This window comes from Ambystoma mexicanum, chromosome 12 (assembly GCF_040938575.1).
Source record: "Ambystoma mexicanum isolate Mex_15411 chromosome 12, UKY_AmexF1_1, whole genome shotgun sequence".
NCBI lineage: Eukaryota > Metazoa > Chordata > Amphibia > Caudata > Ambystomatidae > Ambystoma > Ambystoma mexicanum.
This window is the reverse complement of record NC_090936.1, coordinates 162,728,998-162,753,987: the sequence shown is the minus strand read 5'-3', so window position 1 is coordinate 162,753,987 and position 24,990 is coordinate 162,728,998. Positions and strand designations below refer to the sequence as shown.

General features: G+C 49.2%; 1 protein-coding gene across 9 annotated transcripts in view; it reads right to left on the bottom strand.

Moving 5' to 3' along the window:
- CNOT2 (CCR4-NOT transcription complex subunit 2) overlaps positions 1–24,990 on the bottom strand; it is a 1,422,938-nt gene that overhangs the window by 1,084,770 nt on the left and 313,178 nt on the right. For all 9 annotated transcript variants that reach the window (XM_069628237.1, XM_069628243.1, XM_069628241.1 and 6 more), the window contains one exon: positions 392–514. In XM_069628237.1, coding sequence (XP_069484338.1) covers positions 392–514 — 123 coding nt within the window. The remainder of the gene's footprint in view (positions 1–391; positions 515–24,990) is intronic.

Here is a 24,990-nt window from a genome sequence, read left to right as displayed (position 1 = left end):
CAAGGTCTGCTGATTGAAAGGCTATCAACTTGGCCCCAAGTCCATAATTCTTCGATGGCCGTTAGGTAGGCTTTTCTCCACACACAAACATCTTTGCTCATCTGTGAAGTGAACTCCGCAATCTGTTCTCTTTTCAAGAAATTAATGGAGTTCTGTATTTCAACTGGCAAAGTCAGGCTAGTTAGTCTGTCACACCAGTCCATACCAGTCAGATCCCTCTCCTCAACACAAAAATCGGAGTCGTTTACAAATGTTTTGTACAAGGAAAACGTGCAGGACCCCTAAAGCATTACCATATATAATGCAGGGAAGAAATGGTGTTTCACACATGCATTTCAGTAAAATTACTTCAGTTTGACCAGTTAGAAAACAAAGCAATTTGTTTGCTCACATCTTTTTCTGATCGATGTGGGAACATCGACGACTGGCTGTAGTACATGTTTTCATCGTGGTAGTCACTTTCGACACCCTCTAGTAACTTTTTTCTTGAAGCACCAAACATGCTGGTTGTCACCTAGAAGAGATAAACAAAACAACTCTCAATACAGAAATTATTTTAAACAGTGCTTTTGCGCATCAGAAGTAAACCACTTGTGACGGTAAGCTCAAGTAATACATACACAGTTATTATACGACCAGAAAGTTCTGCAAAGAGAGAAGGACAACATGTACTTAATCACAAGTCTCCTTTGTTGGGTGGTCTGCTTTTAAGAAGCATTTTTTGTTCAAGTAATATTTGACCTACTTTTGTGCCTTCCACTTCTTTAAAAGCAGGAATTAGAAGCATCATTAGTTGCTGTAGTAAGGACAGTGCTCTGTGTGCTTTCTCCACAAAGCAACAGTAACCTAATTAAGCCCGATTCAATGAAATCTCAATAGGTCTAGTAAACCGCCAATATGATCAAATAAAAGAATGACATGTTGTTTAAGTACTTTAGTAATGTATGTTTTCCAGCGCACATGCTGCCTACTGGAAGTTTGAGAATAACTGTTTTTTAAAACTGACAAGAGTGAGACGACAATGTATTTATAGATAAACCAGCACTGCATAAAACAAAATCAACCTTCAATTATGTATAGGATTTCTAAAGTGCAAACCTAGCTTGCAAGATAATGAGCAGGCGCACTTGGAGGCAGCTGGGAGGGATACTGTGAAGGGGAAGCAGAAGTATCAGTAATGGGTAAGAAATGCCGGGGAAGGAGAAATGGGTTGGAAAGAAAGGATTGAGAGGAGCGATTGGGGAGATGTTCTTTAAAGAGTAGGGTCCTCCGGTCCTTGCTGAACTGCGGGATGAATGGTCCAGCGTAACCAGCATTGGTAACTTGTTCGAAGACAGCATTACAGAAAAATTTCACTTTCTGGGATGAAAGCCTTGACTGCGGGTGGAGCACAGCCTGGTACCATGCTGCTTGGGTCTTATTAGCAGCATATGGTTTCGAACAAGCAGTGTCAGCTCCCGGTAAACCGAGCGATTTGTCAATGGGCGAGTAATGTGTAAATCATTTCAGCTTCATGTTCATCAGCCAATACACGACTCTGGCATGGTTGTTGGTTTTTCTTAGTAGAATTAACTTGGTCTGTCGGGTTGCACTTCGCGCAGGCATTTCTCATCCAGGCTTGGATGATGGACAGATAGTTGATTCGATGGATGATGTTGATGCAACTTTTCATTAGGCAAAGCAGAGTCATCTGCATATTGGTGCAGCTTAACATCTGTGTTGGCAACAGGACCTAAAGCTCTATGTACAGATTGAAGATGGACAGGACAGAGCTTTGCAGAACTATGCAAGTTATGAGGTAGCACAGTGATCTGTTGGGGCACATCAGGATGAGTATCTGTTGGGAGACACACATGACGTGGATGTGAATGAGGGCTTCAAGTGTCCTGGTAGCAAGGGCAACAGAGGCGGAAAAGGATGAAGAAGCAGGGGTACTGTGACTAACTGGAATCTGTCTTGCAGGAGTACCAGGATGAGCAGAGGTTAAAATGCTCACCCGGCCCTCACACTTCAACAAACCAAGAGCGAACACAATTATAAAAAGGAAACACTGGCACAGTTGAGAGATAACTTCTTTGCCTTTTGTGGCACTGTGGGTCAAGAGAAAGCTACGTTTCAAGGAGGAGTGCGAATGTGATCCAGTAGTGACCCAAACAACTCAGTTAACCGTCCAAAGTAAAGGGAATGTTCCACCAAGTTTATATATCATACATTACCTACCATAACTTATTTCCGATGCTTGCATCTGCTTAGATTCACATGCTTTGCATAGGCCGACATCTAGTGGTAGATGCAGAGTATTGTGCATGGTTTCGAAGTTTAAAAAAGGGACGCCGACTGCACGGGTTTAGAATATTATCCCTAGTGTGACATCTACCGTTATGATTCCTCACGTGTCGAGGTCCCTCAAATTGTTTTGTTTCTGAAATGAGGGAGTATGGAGTATATGCGTGGATAACAGGTATGTTGTAATGAGGTGTGAAACGTCTATATGCCCTAGAAGCTTGAAATCAAAGAGGGGAGAAAGGGCGTGCGCATGTGAATCTAAGCCGATACAAGCATCAGAAATACTATTATGTTTAGTAATGTGTGCCTTCTAAAGGCTTGTGGCTCTGCTTAGAATCACATGCTTTACATAGATTAGCGAGCAGTACTTGGGGAAAGCAGTGGATTGTTTGAAGGTAGAGAAGCAAAAAGATGTCTCAACACTGCCTGACCCACATGTGTCACTTTTCAAATGTGTATCTAAACAGTACTGCTGTGTGAAAGTATGACCAGAACTCCAAGTGCGAGCTTTGCAAACAGCATCCAAGGGGACATTTGCAATGAAAGCTAGAGAATCCCCTGTGCACCGAGTCGAGTGTGCTCTGGACTTGAAGAGCAATGTTTTCTTGGCAAGAGGATAACACTTGAATGCATCAGACAATCCATTTTGAGATAACGGATTCAGAGATGCGATAACCCTCTCTCCCTGTGGCTAGAGATACAAGCAAATGGTCTGTTTTTCTGAGCGGTTTAGTCTTTTGAAGGTAATACATGACAGCCCTTCCGGCATCTAAGGTATGTAGAATTTTCTCTGCTGCATACTTTGCGTTCTTGAAAAAAAATGGACGTTCTATGGATTGATTTACATGGAACTTTGAGATGAATTTTGGATAAAAGCCTGGATGTGTGCATAGTACCACCTTGTCTTTGTGACTAAAGACAACAGGATCTTGCACTGAAAGGGATTGTAATTCACATTCTCCTTATTGATGTGATAGCGACACGGAAAGCAATTTTATATGTTGGATGTTTAAGACTGGCAGCGTGCATTGGCTCGAAGGGGGCCCCCCATGAGCTTTGTAAGCACAGCATTCAAGTCCCAGTCGGTAGATGGATGTGAAACTGGTGGGTATACTTTTTTTAACGCCCTCCATGATTGATTTCACCACAGGCACATTGCACCAGGAAAGTATTTTATGATGTGGTGTAGGCCGAGTCAACCGCTAGGTGCACTCGTAGCAAATTAAAGACTAATCCTGAGTATAAGAGATATAGTAACTAGTGTGCTATATTTGAATGTGAACAGTCAATTGGGTTGATGTTATGAAGCGTTTCAATTTATTAAAATGCCAGTGTCTTGTATTAGGTTTGCGTGCTTCCTTTAAAATGTCCACACAGCTTTGGTTTAGGTTTAAATGACTACACTCTGACCTCAGAAGCAAAGCTGCAAAGTTCAGCATCTGAGGGCATGGGTGGAGTGCTGTCACTCGGTTCCGTGACAACATGGTGTATGGGCATGGCAGTTTCATTGGAGGACAAAGACATTTTCAGTAGGTGTGAAAACCATGTTTGTTACACCCACATAGGAACTATCGGGATTAAGATTACTTGGCTCCTGGTGTAGCTTGTAGACTTATCCTGTTGAGAAGCAGAGTTGGAGGAAAGCATACGCAAATCTCCCCGACCAGTTCATTAGCAGACGGTTCCAAACGGATTTTGTCTGAGGGAACTCTTGATGCATAGTCGTGACATTGTGCGCTCTCTTGTGCAGCAAAGAAAGCTGTGTGTGGGAACCCCCAGTTTGTGAAGACGTTGTGTACGACGTTGGTATTCAACTGTCACTTGTTGTGCACTTCTGCTTAGTACGTCTGCTAGAGGATTGTGTTCTCCCCTGGAATATGTTCTGCTAGGAGAAAAATGTGTTTTAGTGCCATCAGCCAAATCTTCTGGGCTAGTTTGGACAGCCCTGGAGAGCGTGTTCCCCCGCTTGTTTATGTAGAACATGGCTGTGGTGCTGATGGTTAATACGAGTACTGTTTCTCTACTAGCTGTTCGAATGCTTGCAGAGCTTTGAAGATTGCGAGCAGTTCTAAAAAGGTTGATATGTTTTTTGGATAATGCTTGTGTCCACAACCTGTGTGCAGTCTGATGGAAAAAACAAGCTTCCCACCCTGTTAGCAATTCGTCTGTAGTGAAAGTGGATTTGATTCGATTGCTGAGGTGTTGAATGGCTTGCCCTTTAAAAGGTTTTCCTTTGTCCACCACGGCAGAGACAGAACCAGAGGATGCAAAACCACCACTAGGTCATCCCACAGTTCGCTTGTGACCATTGTTTCGTTAGCCACTCTTGCATTGGACACATGACCGGGTGTGCGGCACAAGGTAAATGCAGTAAGCCATCATTCCCAGAAGGTGCATGCCCTTTCACACTGTTACCCGACGACGGACTATGTATTTGGGGATTTGAAACAGCATGTTTTGGACCCTCTCTTTTGGAGAGGTATACTAGACCGATGTCTGTTTTGATTAATGCCCCCAGAAATTGCTTTACTTGGCTGGGCACTAGACTGGACGTCTTAGTTTATGGAGAAGGTCATTGAAACAGCAGATAGATTGCTGCATGTTTTGAAGGCACCTCTGGGGAAGAGTCCTCAGTATTTAGCCAGTCGTCCAAGTAAGGGTACACTGGAATAAACTGCCTTCGCAAGGAGGCTGAAACCACTGCAAGGACTTTTGTGAATACCCTGGGGGCTGATGCAATGCTGAAGGCTAGCACTTAATTGGTAGTCATCGTTTTTGTGCGCTAGCAACATAGAAATATGAAAGAATGCATATTTCATGTCTAAAGTCGCCATGTAATCCCCCTTATTTAACAGTGCGATGACTTGCTGCAACATCGTCATCCTGAATATTTGTGGTTTGACAAACGTGTTTGTAGAGCGCAGGTCCAGCGCTGGGTGCATTGTTAGATCTTTCTTTGGAACAAGAAAGTACATTGAATAAATACCTTTATCTTGGTCAATGAAGGGCACCAGCTTGATGGCTTCTTTCTGTAACAGGATTTCGATCTCCTTGAGAATGTTGAGATGTTTGGAGGACATGCATCCTACACAAGGTCGATAGTGGCGAGGTGTTTCGAGGAACTCCATCAAGTATCGCCTGGCCACTGTATCTAAGACCCAGTGGTCTGACATTCCCTCCCATTGAGGGAACGTGGATGGGCACATAATTTGGCGGCTGGGGCAGCTGCTCCTTTAGAGACTGCACCCTGCCTCACCCTTTCCCGTGGCAAAACCCACGCTGCTGGTACCGATAGGACATCTGAGTGTGTGGACTATAGAAGGATGCGCCAGACGTGCTTGCTACGGCTTTGCCCCGTTTTCCTCAGACTTGCGCCACAGAATTTGAGTGTGTGTTGAACGCTTCCCTTGGAACAAAGGGTTTGCTGGAAATCTGACTAAGGGTCTTGATGGTCTTGTGCTCCTCCTTTCCTGTCTCCAGCTGGTCGTTGACAGCTTTGCCATAGAGATCCACCACAATGGGCATATTCATTAGGGCCACTTGTGACTCTGTCTTATATCCCAAGTTTCTAAGCCAGGAATGTCTTTTAAATAGGGTTCCCTCTGCAATGACACTTCCTGAGGTGTCTGCAGAGTCCCAGACATTCTTCAGGATGTTTTGCAAGACTTGTTTCCCCTCTTTGGCGATCTTTATAAAAAAGGTGGGATCATGCCAGTTCAGGAACTGCGTCCAGATGTTGTGAAACCTCACTGGGTGCTGCTGTAGGGTGGCAAACAAGGTGATGTGGTTTGCTGTCCTAGTAAGGTATGCAACAGAGGCTGCAATACACTTCCCTAACATGAATAATTTCTTGTGTAGAAAAAAAGAGGGGGTGAAGCACGCACTCTAGTTCCCAGTTTTGTATACCTGATGCAAGTAATAACGGGGTTAAATCCCATCTGCTGCAGTTCAGTTGCTCTTCTCCTTCAAGTGCTTTCGGGTCTCATACAATCTTCAGGGAGGTAGTCTTTTCAGGTGTTACTAATTGGTCTCAATTTAGGACTCAGGGAATTCTGGTAGCTGTAGTCCCCTCTGGTAATCAGGAACCAACCCCCTCCAATAGCACAATTTTTCCCCATAATAGGGGCAGGGGGGAGACCATCAATGTGACTCGCCTAGGTAGGGCATGGTGACCCCGGTACCGCTGCATCTCGAGCCCGGGACTCTCAGACCAATGTGTAGAAAAGAGGATGACTACTTTACTGGTTATCTGAATTCCGTGCAACGCTGCCATCCCCTTAGTGTATGTAGCACCACCCAGTTGCCCATCTGTTTAAATCCTGTTTCGACCAAATCAACCGCAAGGAACAAGTTAATTACCTGTAACTGTTGTTCACCAGCGTGGGTCTGGCATGGATTCACATGCTCATGAATATTTCCCGTCAGGCTGGGAATCCTCGGTAAAGAAAAAATCAGTATCAGTTTTGTTTCTGATCTGTCTTTCGTAGTAGTAACCAATCACTGATCTCTGCGTCATACTGACCACAGCCAATGACTGCCCTCTACCTAAGCCCCGCCTCTGGCAGCCATCTTCAGATATGGTAGCACGTGAAGTGGCAGTATGACCAAGTGAAGAGCCGCAGAGGGGTAGGCGGGAGGGTTCGCATGTGAATCCATGCCAGACCCACGCTGGAGAACAACAGTTACAGGTAAGTAACTTGTTCCTTCTCCAGCATGGGGTCTGGCATGGATTCACATGCTCATGAATAAAGAATACATAGCAGTACACACATGCACAACCACGGAAGTTGGCAAAGGCTCAACATTAAGTATTACATCAAACTCAACATTAAGCAATTCTTACCTCCTCACCAGGCTCACCTTAGGCGAACAGATTGCACAGCACTGCTTGGCCGACCCTGGACTCCTCCCTGGATTCCCGGTCGACGCAGTAGAATTTCGTGAAGGTGTGCGTCGACCTCCACGTTGCAGCCCTGCAGATGTCCAGCAAGGGCACACCAGATAGGAACGCCGTGGTAGCTGCGATCGCTCTGGTGGAATGGGCTCTCGGACGGCCAGGCAGCAGTCGGTTTGCCAACCGATGACAGTACATGATACAGCCGGAGAGCCATCTGGAAATGGAAGCCTTTGAGAGAGCCTTCCCCTGATTGACAGGTCCAAAGTTCACAAAAAGTTGTGACGTCTTCTGAAAACACTTCGTGCAGTCCACGTAAAACTTCAGCGCTCTAGCCACATCCAGTGAGTGCAAAGTCCTTTCGGCCGGCGACGAAGGCGACGGGAAGAAAACATGCAACACCAAGGGTTCGTTGAGGTGGAATTCCGACGGCACCTTGGGCATGAAGGAGGGGTGCCTCCTGAGCACTACCCTCGTGTCGTGAAAAGTCAAGTACGGGGGCTTGCAGGAAAGGGCCTGGATCTCTCCCACTCTTCGTGCGGAGGTGATGGCCACAAGAAACGCTGTTTTCCACGACAAGAACTTCAACGGAGCCGAGTGCAAAGGCTCGAACGGAGGTCCCATGAGCTTGGTCAGCACCACGTTGAGTTCCCACGCCGGGGCCGGAGCCTTCACCGGCGGGAACGATCTGAACAGTCCCTTCATGAATTCTTTCACCAGACGATGAGACCACAAAGACGTCCGTCCCGTGGTTCTGGTGTATCGGAAGATCGCAGCAAGATGAATCTTGGACGCGTGCGCCAGTCCAGCCTTGGCCAGCGTCAGAAGGTACGGCAGTACCTGGGGAGCCGTAATCCGTAGAGGGTTAATCTTCTGTGCGTGGCACCAGACACAGAACCTCTTCCATTTGTGTCCATAGCATTTAAGAGTTGAGGACGCCCTGGCCTTTGCAAGAACCCCTCTGCAGTCGGCCGGTATGTCGTATCCTCCAAACTCTAACGCTGCAGGAGCCAGGCCTGCAAGTTCAGCGACTTCGGGTCATGATGGAGGATGGCGCCTCCTTCCCTGGAGAGAAGATCCGAGTCCACTGGCAGCTTGATTGACGGGGACGCTGACAAGTCCAGAAGGTCCGGGAACCATATCTGCCTCGGCCACGCAGGTGCGACAAGGATCATCCTGCACCGTGACCTCTTGAGCTGGTTAATGAGCCGGATCAGCAATGGCAATGGAGGGAACACGTATAGAAACAGGCCCTCCCAGGGGAACGAGAAAGCATCGCCCATGCTCCTCGGCTGGGGAAACCTGCTGGCGACCCTCCGGCACTTGGAGTTTGTCGCCGTCGCGAACAGATTGATCTGGGGTGTGCCCCACCGTCAGAAGAGGCGGCCCACTAGATCCTGTCGTAGTTTCCCACTCGTGGCACGAGCGCAGCTCTCTGCTGAGCGAGTCGGCAATGGTGTTTTTTATCCCTGCCAGATGAAACGGCACCAGAAACATCCCTTGGGCGACGGCCCAATGCCACAGATCCTGCGCCTCCTTGGACAGGGCTGGGGACCTGGTTCCGCCCTGCTTCCTGATGTAGAACATGGTGGTGGTGTTGTCGGTGAAGATCTTCACCACCTTGCCCTTGAGGGACGAAAGGACCTGAGGGCCCAAAACACTGCACGGAGCTCCAGGACGTTGATATGGAGGGACTTCTCCGTCGGAAGCCAAAGGCCTCTCGCGTGCAGATTTTCGGTGTGCGCTCCCCACCCTTCCAGGGAGGCATCCGTGGTCACTGTCTCCTGGTGGCCGGGGGTCTGGAAGTACATGCCCGCCGTCAGATGCGCGCGGGTGCCCCACCACTGGATCGCTTGTCAGAAACTCTAGTCAAGTGTGATCCGCTCCTCGAAGCTGCCCGTCGTCTGGATCCAGCGCGCGTCCAGGAACTCCTGCAATGGGCGCATCCGGAGCCTGCACAGGCGGATGAGGTAAATGCAAGAAGACATCATTCCGAGGAGGGACTTGATGGACCTCACCCTGGCCGCGTCCGCGACCAGCATCCGCTGCACCTTGCCCAAGATGGCCCTCGTCCTTTCCTCCGACGGAGAGGCCAGAAGCGACACTGTGTCGAGCTTCGCTCCCAGAAACAGTGCGTCTTGCACGGGCACCAGGTGGGACTTGGCGTAGTTTATGGATAATCCCAGGTCCGTGAGTAGTTGGACGGTCCTTGCCGTGTGCTCCACGGCGAGCTCCTTCGTCTTCGCTCGGATGAGCCAGTCGTCCAGTTAGGGGTAGACGTGGATCCCCTCACGGCGCAGCTGCGCCGCCACCGGTGCAAGGCACTTTTACACCCTGGGTGCCGACCTCAATCTGAAGGGAAGGGCTCTGAACTGGTAGTGACGCCCTTGGACCACGAACCTGAGAAACTTTCGGTGTCCCTTTAGGATGGGAATATGGAAGTAGGCATCCTCCAAATCCAACGACAGGAAATCGCCCTCCTCCAGCTGACCCAGGACGTGTTGGAGGGTGACCATCTGGAACTTCTGTGCCTTGATGAATTTGTTCAGTCGTCGTAGGTCCAGGATGGGACGCCATCCTCCCGTCTTCTTCTTCACGAGGAAGTATCTTGAGTAAACTCCGGAGCCCCGAAGCCACTTTGGGATGAGCTCTATGGCGCCCTTCTTGAGCATCGCCTTTATCTCCAAGAAACGTTGAGGGATGTAATGTTCTTTCCTGGCCACAGGGGGGACGCGCGGGCACCTCTTTAGAAACTCAAGCGCGTGACCCTGAGCTAGGGCGTCCAGCACCCAACAGTCGGTGGAGATGGACTCCCACACGCTGACGAAGCTCGCCAGCCGGCCTCCCACCGGGGTGCTTCGGTGGGGGCCCGACCCCACGGCCGGTTCAGTCCCGCTTCGACAAGGCTTTGCCGCCTTGTCCTCCTTGGCGACGACGGCGGGGTCCGCCTGACTTGCCTCATCCCCTGTAAGCTTCCTGTGACGACGAACGGGCCGCTTGACGGTAGGTGAAAGATCCGCCGCTGGAACCTTTGGAGGCACCCTGTTTGCCTCCGCTGCTCCGAAAGGGCAGCCGTCGTTGCTGGAGAACACCAAGAGCACGGGCCGTCTCCGTGTCTGTCTTGATGGATTGTAGGGAATCGTCCACTGTTTTCCCAAACAGGTTGTTTCCGTCGAACGGCATGTCCAAGACTCTGGTCTGCACGTCCTGACGGAAGTCAGTAGCCTTGAGCCATCCACGCCGCCTAAGGCACACGCCGTTGCCCAACTGGCGAAATCCAGTGGCGGCGATGTCCGTCGCAATCGTAATGGCGTGGTCCGACGCCACCTCTCCTTCCTGCAAGATCTCTAGGGCTTCCGCCCTCTTGTCGTCTGGTAGGAAGTCCAGCAGGGGGGCCAGTTTGTACCACAACTCCCTGTCGTAGCGGGCTACGATAGCCAAGGCGTTGGCCGCCTTAATCGTCGTCGCTGCAGACGAGATGACTCTGCGTCCCATCGTGTCTAATTTCTTTCCCTCGCCGTCCAGCGGGGAGGTCGACGTAGAGGCCACGCCCCCCCCCCGCTTCCTTCCTGGCTGCCGTGGAGACGACCGAGTCTGGGGTCGGCTGTGCCCGAAGGCACAAGGGGGCCGCGTCCGGGACCCGGTACTTCTTCTCGTACCGATCCCTTCTAGCCGGCGTCGTGGATGGGTTCTTGAGGAGGGCGAGGCCCTCATCCCAAATATCGTCCAGTAGAGGTACAGAGAGGACCGTCTTCCTCTTGGCCTCACGCCATTGATAAAGGAAACCTTCCTTCTTCTCTTCCGGGCAGAGCTGGAAAAGCTCGGATGCCCTGTCGATCATGGAGTGAAACGATCCAATCTCGTCGGGCGGGGAAGCCCGGGTGGGAGGTGACGACGGGAGATCATCGTCGTAAACCTCGTCGTCTGTACCCGTCACGGCCGTGTCAGTCCCCGTATCATCCCCACGTGTCGTGGACGGGGAGGAGGGCTGAACAGGGCGCGATGGCTGAAAAGGAGGTGGAGGATGAATCCTTCTCTTAGGGGGAGGGCTCCTAGAAGGGCCTGGCTCCGGGTCCCCCGTCGGGAGCGGTTCCTCCGCTGGTGGTAACGGCAGTCTCGTCCTTATCTCCGAGCATAAGGACTGTATAGCCAACAAAATGGCCGCCGAGTTGTCTTGCGGCACTGGTTGAGGGGAGTCCGACGGGTGGTCAGGAGCCCCGTCGGCACCCTCGACGTTCTCGTCGTCTCCTACGTCGGGGTCCCTCCCGACGGGCTGGTCTTCTTCCACGCCAACGCTGTGGCTTAAGACTTCGATCAGCTCTTCCTCAGAGGTTAGGCCGAATCCACGACGACCTCCTGCTCCCTTTTTTCTTCTCCGGAGGTTTCACGGGGTTCCTGTCGATGGGCATGAAAGAGGACTCCTTCCGCGGTGGCAGGGACACTCTGAACCCCGAGGTCGCCACCACTGGTGTAGCCTCCACAGGCTGAGCCAGGGCCGCCGCGACTGTCTCGATAGAGGCCTTGGCCGGATGGATTAAGGCTTTCACCACCTTAGGTGCACTCACCGCCTTCTCCTGGGGGGAGGGTCACCGCCTCGCTCCCCCCTCCGTTGGGGCCTTCGAGCTTGACCGGGGTCTCTCCAGGAGCTTCGCCGGGAGCTCGGCCCTCCTCTTACCCGAGCCAGAGCGTTGGCTCGTGGTTGATGGCGCCGGGGAGGATGCGCCCTGCCTGGCGCCTGTAGAGCCCGACCGTTCGGCACTCCCGGTGCCAGCGGACTCACGGTGCTTGGCCTTCTGTTGGACCCCTGTCGCCGGGGCGTCCTCAAAGGTCTTAGACCGCTCGGACTCCTTCTTCTCGCCTGACGGGCTCTTCCCTTCCAGCCAGTTGGCGAGACGTTGATGGCGGTCCTTCATGGTCCGCTCCGACATATTGCCGCAAAACGCACAGTCATCCTCCACGTGCGTCTTGTCCTCATGTAGGCCGTAAAGACAAATGGAGTGTTCGTCCTCAAAGACATTCTGAAGCTGGCATCCAGGGCAGACCCTGAACAGCTTTCCGGGCGTCGAGCTTCCCTTCTCCTGGGCCATGTCCGAGATGGGCCTGAGAAACTTCTGGAGTCCTCCAAAAGCGTGGCTCGACGAAATCTTCACCCTTGAGGGGCGTAGACGAATCCGACACGGGTCCCTGTTGATCGGATGAAGAAACGGTGGAGCTTGAGGCTCTTTTGACTGAAGAAAAGAGTAATTTTTTGAGAAAAAACGTGAAAAATAGCACTAACGCTCAAGAGCAATAGCACGAGGATCCCAACACTTGAACGTGCAGTAAAAATCTGAAGATGGCTGCCAGAGGCGGGGCTTAGGTAGAGGGCAGTCATTGGCTGTGGTCAGTATGACGCAGAGATCAGTGATTGGTTACTACTGCGAAAGACAGATCAGAAACTAAACGGATACTGATTTTTTCTTTACCGAGGATTCGCAGCCTGATGACGGGGAATATTCATGAGCATGTGAATCCATGCCAGACCCCATGCTGGAGAATAATAAAGTTGTGATTTGAGGCTTCCTCACCCTCCTTTAGGATAGCCATGGCTTTGCGATCCTTTCAGGCAAGTACTCCAGCACAGGAGCTAACTGAAGCCACATTTCACGATCGTACCTGGTCATGATTGCTAATGCATTGGCCGCATTTACCATAGTGATCCCTACTGTTAGCACCTTTTTGCCAAAGGCACCCAGCTTTCGGCCCTCACTCTCCAGTGGTGCCACAAATATTTAAGAATGGGAGTGAATTTACCTACTTGCAGCGGCCGAGACCACAGATTAAGTGCAGCGTGTGCTGTGAGACACTTTGGTGTGGCCCCCAGAATTACATTTTTTTTTCTCTAGCCTGCCTTTGATAGCTGGCTCTGTGAAGGGATGGACTTATTGTGTGGAGCACTTTCTCCCATACATGGTCAGGCATAGGGATGGCCACGATCGACTTTCGTCTATTCAAATGATCAAAGGGAAAAACACTTTTTTCTCCTCCGGTAGTGAGACCAAATTCTTGGCAAGTTTTTCTCATCATTCTGTGGAAAGCCCCAATCTTGTCCGGTAGAGATGGTCTGCGCACGTCTTCTGGAGGGTCATCTATTCAGTCATCATCAGTTTCCCCACTGGTCTTCCCTGAGCAGAGACACTGTGGTAGCAGGGAATGTTTTATCCTGTGGATCCTGGTCTGTGTCCGTATTGTTGATTTCAACTTGCTCCTTTGCCTGTGGAGTAAAGGAGGGTCCCCTAAGCTCTTGTGTTGCTGAGGGTTGCAAACGTTTGGCTGGGGAGAGAGGGATTTCCCAAGGTCTTTTGAGGTGGTAGGAGACTAATGCTTTCAATTTTTCCCCACTTTGTGGGACGTGACACCACTTCAGGTGACCTAGCACTTGATCTTCTAGGCGATGCTAGACTTCTCAGAGATACTGCTTTGTTTGGCTGTCCCGTGACTGATGGAGCTGGGACCTGCAGAACGGCAGGCAGCCTTGTGTCTAATTGGGAGAGCGGGCTTTGTAATGATAACACCTGCAGGTAGAGCAGGGTCTGTGGATTAAGAAGCGGTTCCTTGGATGTGCTGGCAGGGCTCGCCCCGGTGTGGGCCTAGGGAGCTCGCGTTTATGCTGTTGGAAGTGTGGAAATCGCAATGGTGGCAGGGGCTATCTGTGCGATGCATCTTCCATTATGATGGAATCATCGCAGCCTGAAGAACTGGACTCCCTTTGTAGTGCCTCAAACTCCAAATCTATCTCGTACTGCGAAATGTCTTCACACATGATATTAGAGTACGTAATTGGAGACATTGGTTAAAATCTATGCCTATCGGTCTCCTGTAGTGTTTTTGCAGTGGACCCTTATTGGGGTGCTGCAGGTAGTGTACCATGTACCTGTTTGATGGATATGGTTGATTCCTTGGATGTCTCATGCAACACATTTGCTGACTACTTGTACAAGAGGAGGTGTGATTCGCGCCGCTTTATTTTTTGCTCTTATGTTACCGTCGTGATGGAAGACATCCCTGTAGAGACTGCACAGGGATGTGGTGATGTTCCTGCCGTGGCTTTCTCCATCAACAAGCATGTATCCATCAACAAGCATGTATCCATCAACAAGCATGTATCCATCAACAAGCATCTATCTATCAACAAGCATCTATCTATCAACAAGCATCTATCTATCAACAAGCATCTATCTATCAACAAGCATCTATCTATCAACAAGCATCTATCTATCAACAAGCATCTATCTATCAACAAGCATCTATCTATCAACAAGCATCTATCTATCAACAAGCATCTATCTATCAACAAGCATCTATCTATCAACAAGCATTTATCTATCAACAAGCATTTATCTATCAACAAGCATTGCGCTTCTGCGCCTACGAGCGCTTCGACTTTCTGGTTGGCTGCAGTGTCGACGAGTGCAACGAGCGTTGTGTCGTGGATGAGACGCTTTTGCTGCGATTTCCTTTACTGGCGCCAACCGGGTTCCTGTTCTCGCAGTTGTTACCGTCGTAGGTGGGCCCTGATTATTTTGTGGCTTGGCTGATAGACGGTGCGCCAAGGACTTTTTGTACCTGTAGCCTAGGTCTTTTGGTCTGCCTTTCCTCAAGCCTTGACCATTTTGGTGGAGAGGCACTCGATTCTGGATGTCTGGGCAACCCCAGGCTCCTTGATGACTGCTTCTGATGGGTGGTTATTACCCTCCTTTTACAAGCACACCCATCTATGCCGTCTTTCAGAGTCTTGATGCTGAATGCCTGGCAAATGTCACACCTCGGTGGAGTGATTTGGGTACAGACAGTAAATACAATCAGCAGTTGGTCTGTCACCCTCAAACATTGTTTTAAGGCCGCACGTGGATCAGGCCCTGAACAGGGACTTTCCCTTCCATACCTCATCACCCACCAGAAGCTTTTCTGTGGTAAAAGGTTCTTAATTTGAAGAAAGAAATGCTAATCCAATGGGTTTTGAAGATCTCTCTGAGAAAAACACGAATACTCCTTCCAGAATGACATGCTATTAGAATCTGGAGAGGGTGCAGGGGAGGGGCTTCATTCTAGACTCCCCATTGGTGGGGACCAAAAGCACCCACAAGGAAGGTAATGGGCTCCTACTTTTTCCTTTTTATTACTATGGAAAAAGGGCTAACCGAGTACTCCCAACATGACGGGGAATATTACCAGCATGTGAATCTAGTGAAGTAGCTAATGTTGGAGAAATAAGGTGGATTTGTTCAAATAAATGCTCGTCCCTACAGATATAGTGACATTTCCTCTGAAGCAAAAGAACTAATTCACAGGCATCTACACTTTTGCTGGCTTCTCGCTAAACTCTATCCATGTCGGTTTTGGCACATAACCTCCCTATATAATTATAATTGCTCTTTTATAGCGTGCTTAATAAGCACAGGATAGGGATTCAAACTTGTGCTGCGTTGTCTTGCTTCCAAGACAAACCGCGTTGCCCAGTTCTGATTGATGCATGCCACTACATCCTCCAAGAACCTCAGTAAGCCCATCACTGCACAGCTCACTACTACTGTCACCCATCTATCGTTGGCAAATAATGCGTCTTCCATTTTCAACAACGGTCTTATTTTACAACATGCTTCTATTTTATTGGCACACTTAATCATCTTTGTCCATTATGTCCGCTTGGACCGTATGCCCTTGAAAATACTTTGTACTCTGCACAGGGTGAGGCATCGAAGAACATACAAGTTATCCCATACCCCCTTTATAGTCCCCAATCAAAGTAAACAGACTACAGAAAAAAATGGTAAAACATATGCAATTATATATATTACATAACGTTTGAATTCTTGAACCTGAAGTGGGGTAGAAAAAAAAGACTACTACGGCACAAGAACACTGGTGCCGCTACACGACACTCTCACACAGAGAAGTTGCGGCGGATACAGAGATGCAAGCAGCAAAACCAAGTTGGCGCCTGCCACACCGAGTGAAACCCTTGAGTGCTCTGATGGGTCGCAGTTAGAACGGTGGCACGTGAGGTGGTACCTCAACGGGCGCCGCAGTCGATCATGCCTGTTTCGCAGTCAATTCAGAGGACCAGAGACAAGGAGGGCACAGGGGCGCCCAGCTGTGGGGCTAAGTGTGAGCACAGCATTCTGTGTGGTGGTGCGGCATTGGGCCAAAGCAGATGGAAGGAAGACTCACCATGCCCAAGCAGCTGCAACTGCCGGGAGGTGTGTTTTGCACCAAAGGGGTCAGTGGATGTTAGGCAAAGTTTCAATGCAGTACCCTTTGGGAACAATACAGACAACTATGACTACAGGTATAGGCAACCCAACCTTTGGTATAAGCTTGTACTACACAGTTTTGGTCGCGTGTTGAGCAGCCAGGCTAATCTCAAGAGGGGAAATGTGAGCTGTAGTGGAGTTACACAAAGATTCACAGTTACTGGTATTCAAATAAAGTCAGTTATTAAACCTTCAGAAGGGAGCAATAAAATAGTGAGACACAAATAAACTTCAATACTGTACACTAAGTTTCTGAATCAGACAAGGCCCTTTTGTGATGGCCCACAGACACAACCTACACCCGCAGGTGACTTCAGTAACAAGGGTGCTGCAGACATTAATACCTTACTGTTGGCATTCAGAATACTCTTTAAAAGTTGTTAAAAGACAAAGGTTATTAGAACACAAAAGACCACAAATATTCCTAAGCAGTGCAGATACTTTTAGGGTTCACTAGAAGAGTCATTCAATTCAATAGGCTAAGCCAAAGTAAATGGGAAAAAGTACTGGATAGGATAAAGCACTTTTGGTAAGTAATGGAAAAGTGTTTGCACAAGTTCTTAGGAGTTCTTTGACGAAAAGAAGAATCAAATGTAGGGCCACAAGCTAATTAGACTTGTGAGTTGTGGAAGTTACAAGCACTTAAACAGTAAGAGTTAAGTTCTCTTAGACTTTATTTACTGTACCTTAGTAAAGAAGAATAAATGCAGCTCATGACTTCTGGTCCTTTGCAGATCTGCAGATCTCACTGTTCCTGGGTCTCAATCGTGGGGACAAGAGGGAGGACGTTGCGGGACTCCTGCACTGTACTTGCATCGTCACAACAGCCAACCGGCAAAATTTACTTTCAGTGGCTGTTTCGCGTTTCAGCTCCTTGCGGTACAGCAAATAACAATAATTGTGTTTCCTGGCTGTCAAGGCGGACTGTCCTCACTTGTGGGGTCCCGCTCTCTGCTGAGGGAACTCAGACTTGGTCAGTCCTGCTTTCTGGGAGTCCGGAGGATCTTCCAAAAGCTTTAGGCCAGCTTAAAATCAACACAATCTGGTGTCCCTCTCCCTGGCTATGCGGTTCCTGCAGCAACTCTGAGGAAATTCAACCAGCTCCGGGATGGGTGTCCAGGTTGCTTACTTTGGAGTTGATTGGTCCCACCAACTCAAAGGGAGAAGTCGTACTTGCAGGGGCTTCTCTGTCGATGCGAACTTGGCAAGTAGTCACTGCAGCAGGGCTTCACCCGGCAAACCAACGGTCCAGGAGTTGCAGCAGGTGTCCTCTTCAAGCTCTTCGATTCCTTCGTCCAGTGGTCGATGACTGTATTCCACGCCAAAAGACTCGCCTTTTATTCAGTTCTCTCCCATTCATTCCAGTCTAGCTGTCACTCACCCTGCCGGACAGTCAGCCAGCCAGCCAATCACCACAGAGTGCATTTGGGTCTGCTAGGAGACTAAGCACAGGGAGTTTCAGACACCTCCCTCACTTCCTGCCTACCCGAGACACTCTGGAGCCAGAGGCGGGTTTCACTCCTAAAGCCGGCCAAAGGCGAATGAACAAAGAGATCAAACCTGGTTTGGCGCGCAGAGGAAAACTCTAGACGGACCTTTCCACAAAGACCATTTTGAAAAAGATGGCTCCCGTGGTTAGCGTTACCAGAGCTGCGAACAGCCGCGGTAAATGCACACCCTGGTAGTTCAGAACAAAACCACTGACACCAGCCATTCTGTGAGGAAAGGGTAACATAAAAATGTTACATGAGCATTTAGACACAGGGGATACTGAGTAACCCCTCCAGCACTCTATTGTAAGATAGGGTGTGCTGGGTCTAGCAAGTACAATGCTAAGTAAAGTTAATTTCACTTTAATGCTCTGGGAAACAGTAGTTTATCCCAGAGAAAGTATTTAAACCGTGGGAAATCGGAACTACTTCCCTGTGCCACTGCATTGAAGGCGCTGTGACACGCAATGTAAAAGATGATGCCTATGGAGTTTGTCAGACGCCATAACCAAAAGAAAAACAGAAAACAATTAGAAGAACAGGTTACTTACGAACTGGTAACGTTCTTTCGATTGGATGTTCCTCCAACGGATTCCTCAACTTAGATGCATTGCATCCAGCTTTAGCTGCTTTGGAAAACATTTTCGGCAGAGGGCGCCATGCGTCGATGTCGTCGGTCCCTCGAAGGCCTCCGTCGAGGGGGACGTCATCGGGTGTATAAATAGCACGCGGGGCGCCCGTTGGCCTCAGTTCTGTTTTTCCCCCTTCATTGTTGATTTTTCACTGTGTAGACTGTGCCGGCAGACAGGTATTTGCCTTGCGAGAGTTGGAGTGGCAATAGCCCAGAAAAATCGACAGAGGGGTAGGATGGGAGGGCTATGAGGAATACATTGGAGGAACATCCAATCGAAAGAACGTTACCAGTTGGTAAGTAACATTCTTTGAGCGGATGTTGTCCTCCAACGTATTCCTCATCTTAGATAGACTCTCAAAGCAGTATGGACAATTCCTCTGGAGGAGGGGTTAGATTTTTCGATACCCTTAAATGGCTGAGTATAGTACTGCTTTTCCAAAATTAAGCTCCTTAGACTAGGAAGCATCCAGGCTATATAATTCTGAAAAAGTATGCTGTGAAGACCAAGTTGCTGCTTCACAAATGGACTTTATAGGAACACCTCTTTGTAGGGCTGTTGAAGAGGCTATGCCTCTGGTGGAATGAGCCCTTAGACCTTCTGGTGGGTCTTTTTGTGCTAATCTGTAGCATTCTGAAATACAAAGCACAATCCAGCGTGATATTGTTTGCTTTGTCACTGACTGACCCAATTTCTTTCTTGTGTAGCCAATACATTCGGTTGTCCACTCTAAGCTTAGAAAGCCTAGAGATGTAAAAGCTTAAAGCTCTTTTCGGATCCAACCTGTGTAATCTTTCCTCCTCCTTACTAGGATGAGGTGGAGGATAGAATGCAGGTAAGACAATTCTCTGACTTAAATGAAAATCAGATACCACTTTTGGTAAAAATGAGGGTTTAACCTTCAACACAACTCTGTCCTTATGGAACACAGTATAGGGTGGCCCAGAAGACGGTGCCTGCAATTCGCTCACTCTTCTTGCAGATGTTAAAGCAACTAGGAAAGCAGTTTTTCAGGTCAGTAATCTTAATGGACAAGTGTGCAAAGGCTCAAAAGGCACACACTAAGAATTTTAGGACCAAATTGAGATCCCAAATTGGCACTTGAAATGGGAACATTTAGACCTCTATGTGCTAGGGTCAGGAGGAAAGACAGTACTTCCGGAATAGAACATAGAAAAGGATTGACATTCTTTTCTCTGCACCAGTTGCAAAACATGTTTCACCGGCAACGGTATAGAGACTTTGTTGCTGGCCTTCTTGCCAAAAGCAACACCTCCATGATGTCATCTGGAAGGTTCCAATCCTTGTATCTCAGCCTTACAGATACCAAGCGTGAAGGTTGAACGTTTTGACCTCTGGATGGAGAACCTGACCCTCCATTTGAGAGAGAAGGTTCTCTCTCTGAGGAAGACGTACTGGGGGACAGATGGACACGTCTACAGATGGACATGTCTAGAAGGTCCAGGTACCACGTTCTCCTGGCCCAATTCGGGGCAATTAGGATCATGCGGCTCCCGAAGCGTCCGTCTCCGGATGACCTGAGGAATGACGGGAATCGGAGGGAACGCGTACAATAGGGGGAAATTCCACTCCACCACGAACGCGCCCCCCAGGGCTCCTCTCGGGGGAAATTCCCTTGAGCAATACCTTTCGCACTTCTGGTTGATTGCGGTAGTGAATAGGTCCACTTGAGGGGTTCCCCAAAGGGTGAAGATCTCTTGAATAACTTCCGGAGCCAGTTCCCATTCGTGGGACACCATGCTCTGCCTGCTCCGCTCAGAGCATCTGCCATCATATTCTCTTCCCCGGCTAGGTGAACTGCCGTTAAAGTGATTCCTTCTTGAACTGCCCAATACCAGAGTTGCATTGCCTCTCTGCACAGGGGTAGTGAACCTACACCACCTCTTTTGTTTAGATAATGTATGGCCACTGTGTTGGCCGTCATTATCAGGACATTATTTCCTCTGACAGATGGCAGGAAGGCTTTCAGCGCTAGTCTGATTGCTCTCAGCTCCAGAAGGTTGATGTGTAGTTTGGACTCCAATGGAGACCAACGCCCGCTGATTGTCAGATCGTTGGCATGAGCTCCCCACCCCTTGATTGAGGCGTCGTCACTACTGTGATCCCTGGCCATGATTGCCAAAAAAGTCCTCCTTTCAGGATATTCTCTGAACAAGTCCACCATAGAAGATCTTGACGAACCTTGTTCGGAATCTGGAGAAGATCCGTCATTCGACCTGAGAACTGGGACCATTGAGTCTTTAGAGCCCATTGAAGGGATCTCATTCTCAGATGTGCCTCTGGCACCGGAAAGATGCAGGATACCATGTGGCTGAGTAACCTTAAGAAGTCATATGCCTGAAGATTTTGGGCATTTTGGAATTTGGAAACCATCTGAAGAATGTCCTGAGCCCTCAACCTCGGAGGCAAGCTCTTTCCCAGGGATGGGTCTAATACAGCTCCTATATATTGGAGCCCTTGAGGTGTCATTTGTGACTTCTTGAAATTGAGGGAGAAGCCCAGTCTGTGGAGGAAGTGGCAGGTGACTTTCAGGTGTTCTAGTGCCTGTTTGGCAGAACGTGCTCTGATCAGCCAATCGTCCAGGTAGGGGAAGACTTGAATCCCCCCTCTCCTGAGGTGCGCTGCCACCACTACCATCAGTTTGGTGAAGACCCTCAGGGCGGATGGGCAATCCGAATGGCAGGACTCAAAACTGATAGTGTGAGTCGCCAACTACGAACCTCGGGTATTTTCTGTGCTTGAGATGAATCGGCACATGAAAATAAGCATCCTGGAGGTCCAATGACACCAACCAATCCTGAGGTTGAAGGGCCTGAAGGATCTGAGAAAGGGTAACCATCTTGAACTTGTCCTTCCTGAGGAACCTGTTCAAGTTTCTTAAGTCCAGGATGGGTCTCAGTCCTCCGTCCTTTTTGGGGATCAAAAAATACAGGGCGTACCATCCTTGTTCCTCTCTGCTGCAGGTACCGGTTCTATAGCACCCTTCTCCAGCAGGGTTAAAACTTCCTGCTGTAGGAGCAGGTCTTAAAACTTCAAAGGGTGTCTCCTTGGTGGATTGCTTTGAGGGTGCATTAGAAAAAGAAGGCAGTAACCATGGGCTATTATTTCTAGAGCCCAAACATCTGAAGTAATGGCTCGCCATTCTTGCAGCTGCTGCGACAGCCTGCCTCCGACAGGTGTCTTGTGATGCAAGTCCTCAAAGTGGTTTTGAGACGGTTGCTGCAGCCGCTGATGGCAGAGAGGCTGTAGCTGGAGCAGGCTTTGCATGTTTTCCTCATCCACCGTGAGTGGCCTTTCTCTGGCCCCTTTGACTGGCTATTCCTCTCGCCTTTCCATAGGAGGAGTAACGATAGGATCGTTCCCTCCAAGATTGACCTGGTGCACGAAAAGGCTGAGGTTGCCCGATGGCAGCTCCCAAAGACTTGGCAGCTGCCTTTGAGGTGTGCAACCTCTCGTCAGCCTTGCTGCCAAAAAGGTGAGACCCGTCAAAGGACATGTTCAGGAGACTGTTCTGCATGTCTGGTGTGAAACCAGACTTCCGTAACCATGCAAATCTGTGCATTACCGTGCTAGTGCCCATGGACCTGCTCACACTATCGGCAGTGTCCAATCCAGATTCAAGGGATTCTTGCATTGCCTCCTTTCCATCTCCAACGATGGCTTGGAATCCTTCCCTTTTGTCCCCTTCTGATATGGACTCCGCCGCCATCGCAATGCACTCCCACAGAGTGTACGAAAACTTTGCCAAGACACATGTGGAGTTGGCTGATTTGAATGCCATAATCCCAGCTGAAAATACCTTCCGCGCCCAGCCAGCCACACGCTTATCGTCCCAGTCAGGAGGGATAGAAGGGTACGCCAGTTTGTTAGAAGCTGTGGCTGCCTGTATGACCAAACTCTCGGGAGTGGGATGTTTAGACAGATAGCTGGGGTCGCTACTGGCAGGGTAGTATTTTGAAGGGATTTATTCACTGGTGGAATAGAATCTGGAGTCTCCAAATTTTTGGCCACCCTATTTTGCAAGGCTACGTGAAAAGGTAGTATTGCGTCTTCAGTAGGACCATGATCCAATATGTCTGTTAGATCATCTTCGATGAATTGGGTTGGCGGTCTGGCCCCTCCTAAATAATCTATTACCTTTGTCATTAGCTGACGGTATGATGACTGGCATGTTCTGCTGGTTCTGATCTACCAAAGTCATTTTCAGGAGATGTATCAGTACCACCTGCATTGTGCAGTGATTCAACCAAATCCCTCATCCTGCTTTATTCTGAAATCAGGCATTCCGGGACATTTAGAATATGTTCTAGCCCAAAAAGTACATTCTCCTCATCAGATTTCTCCTGTTCCTCAAAGACTTGCAGAACTCTTTCCTAGGAAGAGGTTTGAAAACCTTTTCTGGGCGAGGTGGAGAAGGAGTATTAATGGGCCCTAAAGGGATTACAGGTCTTCTAGCCTTCTCTTTTTCTGGCTGATTTTGCCGAACTTGGGGTTTCGGCATTGAGGTCAACATCGATAGCGTTGGCGCAATACCAGTCGTAGACGGCGCCGGCTTCGATGGTGTCGAGGCGCTCTTCGAAGACTTGCCCTTCGAGGTGTGTTCGGTCTCGGACGGCATCTGTGACCTCGAACGGACAACTCGACTGGCTTTTCTCGCTCAGCATCCTAGAAGGTTCTCTATCCTTCCTCTTTCGATCACCCAGGCTCGAGGGCGCGCGAGTGTCGGAGCAATGCCGCTCCCGGCTGGCTTCAGAGGAAGGCACGGACCGAGGCTTCGCTTTCTCGAACACCTCCATCTTTTTGACCCTGAATGCTTCCCATTCTTCGGATGATGAATGTTTAGTGGAACATTTCATCCTTTTTGGGGATTTGTCCGAGGACGAGGTGGAGGGGGACCTGTGGCGTCGTTGCTTCGATTTTTTCATCGAAGACGAGTGATGGGAATCACTTCGGGACCTGGACCGATGCCTTTGGCGTTGAGGATATTTCTTCTCACGGGACCTCGACTCTACGCTAGAGGCTTTACGGTCGGATTTGCGACCTACCTCTAGTTTTCCCCTCCTTTCTCGCAAGGCCTTCCACATCATCGCCTGACACTTCGTACAGGACTCCATTCCGTGGCCTTCTCCGAGGCACCACAAACACTCTTGTTGCGTGTCTGTGATTGACATTTTTGAACTGCACGACTTGCACTTTTTGAAACCCAATCGCGGGGTCGTGGTCGGCGTCGATGACGAGGACCTATTCAATATGATTTGCTATTTTCACAGAACTCGAGGCGCGCTGAATTTCCGAAGCAACGTATACTGCAGAAAAACGGAACTGAGGCCAACGGGCGATGCGCATGCTATTTAAACACCCTATGACATCACCCTCGACGGAGGCCTTCGAAGAACCATTGACTCGACTTCGACGCACAGCGCCCTCTGCCAAATTATTTTTCCAAAGCAGCTAAAGCTGGATGGAATACATCTAAGATGAGGAATACGTTGGAGGACACAATCCACTCGAATTAAAAGTACAAAGTCCCCAAGTTCAGCAAAAGGGCTGGGGGTCTCCAAGGTAGAGGAATTGGCATATTTTTGAGAATTCTCCCTAACAGCGTAACATCGAACCGTGGCGGACATGGCAGCAACTTGTGAAGGCCACATTAATAGATTGGTGCTTATCAGCACCCCACATCAATGCAGGTGTTCACTCTGTGCCCACACTACATTGCGTTTCATGCTTGATGGGCTCTTGGGAAGACATCCTGCTGCTACGCATTGGCCTGCGCTGGCTGTACTTTGGTGCCTCCCCGTTTGATGCCTAAGGGCGCTTGCCACAAATGGCCAAACACTGACTTACTTGAATGGGCACTGATTCATTTAACATTATAGAGCTTGTACAACCATTGCAGCCTCCTATCCACCACTGGCGCCCCGATCATACATATCAATGCAGGAAAAAAAAAAATCAGAGAAAGGCCAAACAAACTATCATGGAGACCTACACAAAGAAAGATCGAGGCAATACCAGCATGCCATTGACATGGATGGCACAGGGGATAACCGCCTTAGCAATGAGTCAACAAGGAGAGGGCCAAATACTCGCCATTGCTGCCTTATAGGTGTCCCTTGAGCACAAAATTGATGTCATTGTGGAGGTTAGCCTACTTGGGAAGCGTTTGATCACTGAACGACTGTGCCCTGCACAGACGCAGGTGCTGGCAAACAAGACCAACATAGCCAGCGCTCAGTCTGACGTGGCAGAACTGATCAGCTAAATATCGTGGCCCACCAAGCTGAAGAAACCAAAAGTAGACAAAGAGGAAACAATATAAGGATCCTAGTGCTACCTCAAGGGGAAGAGAGGAAAGAACCCAAATCATATGT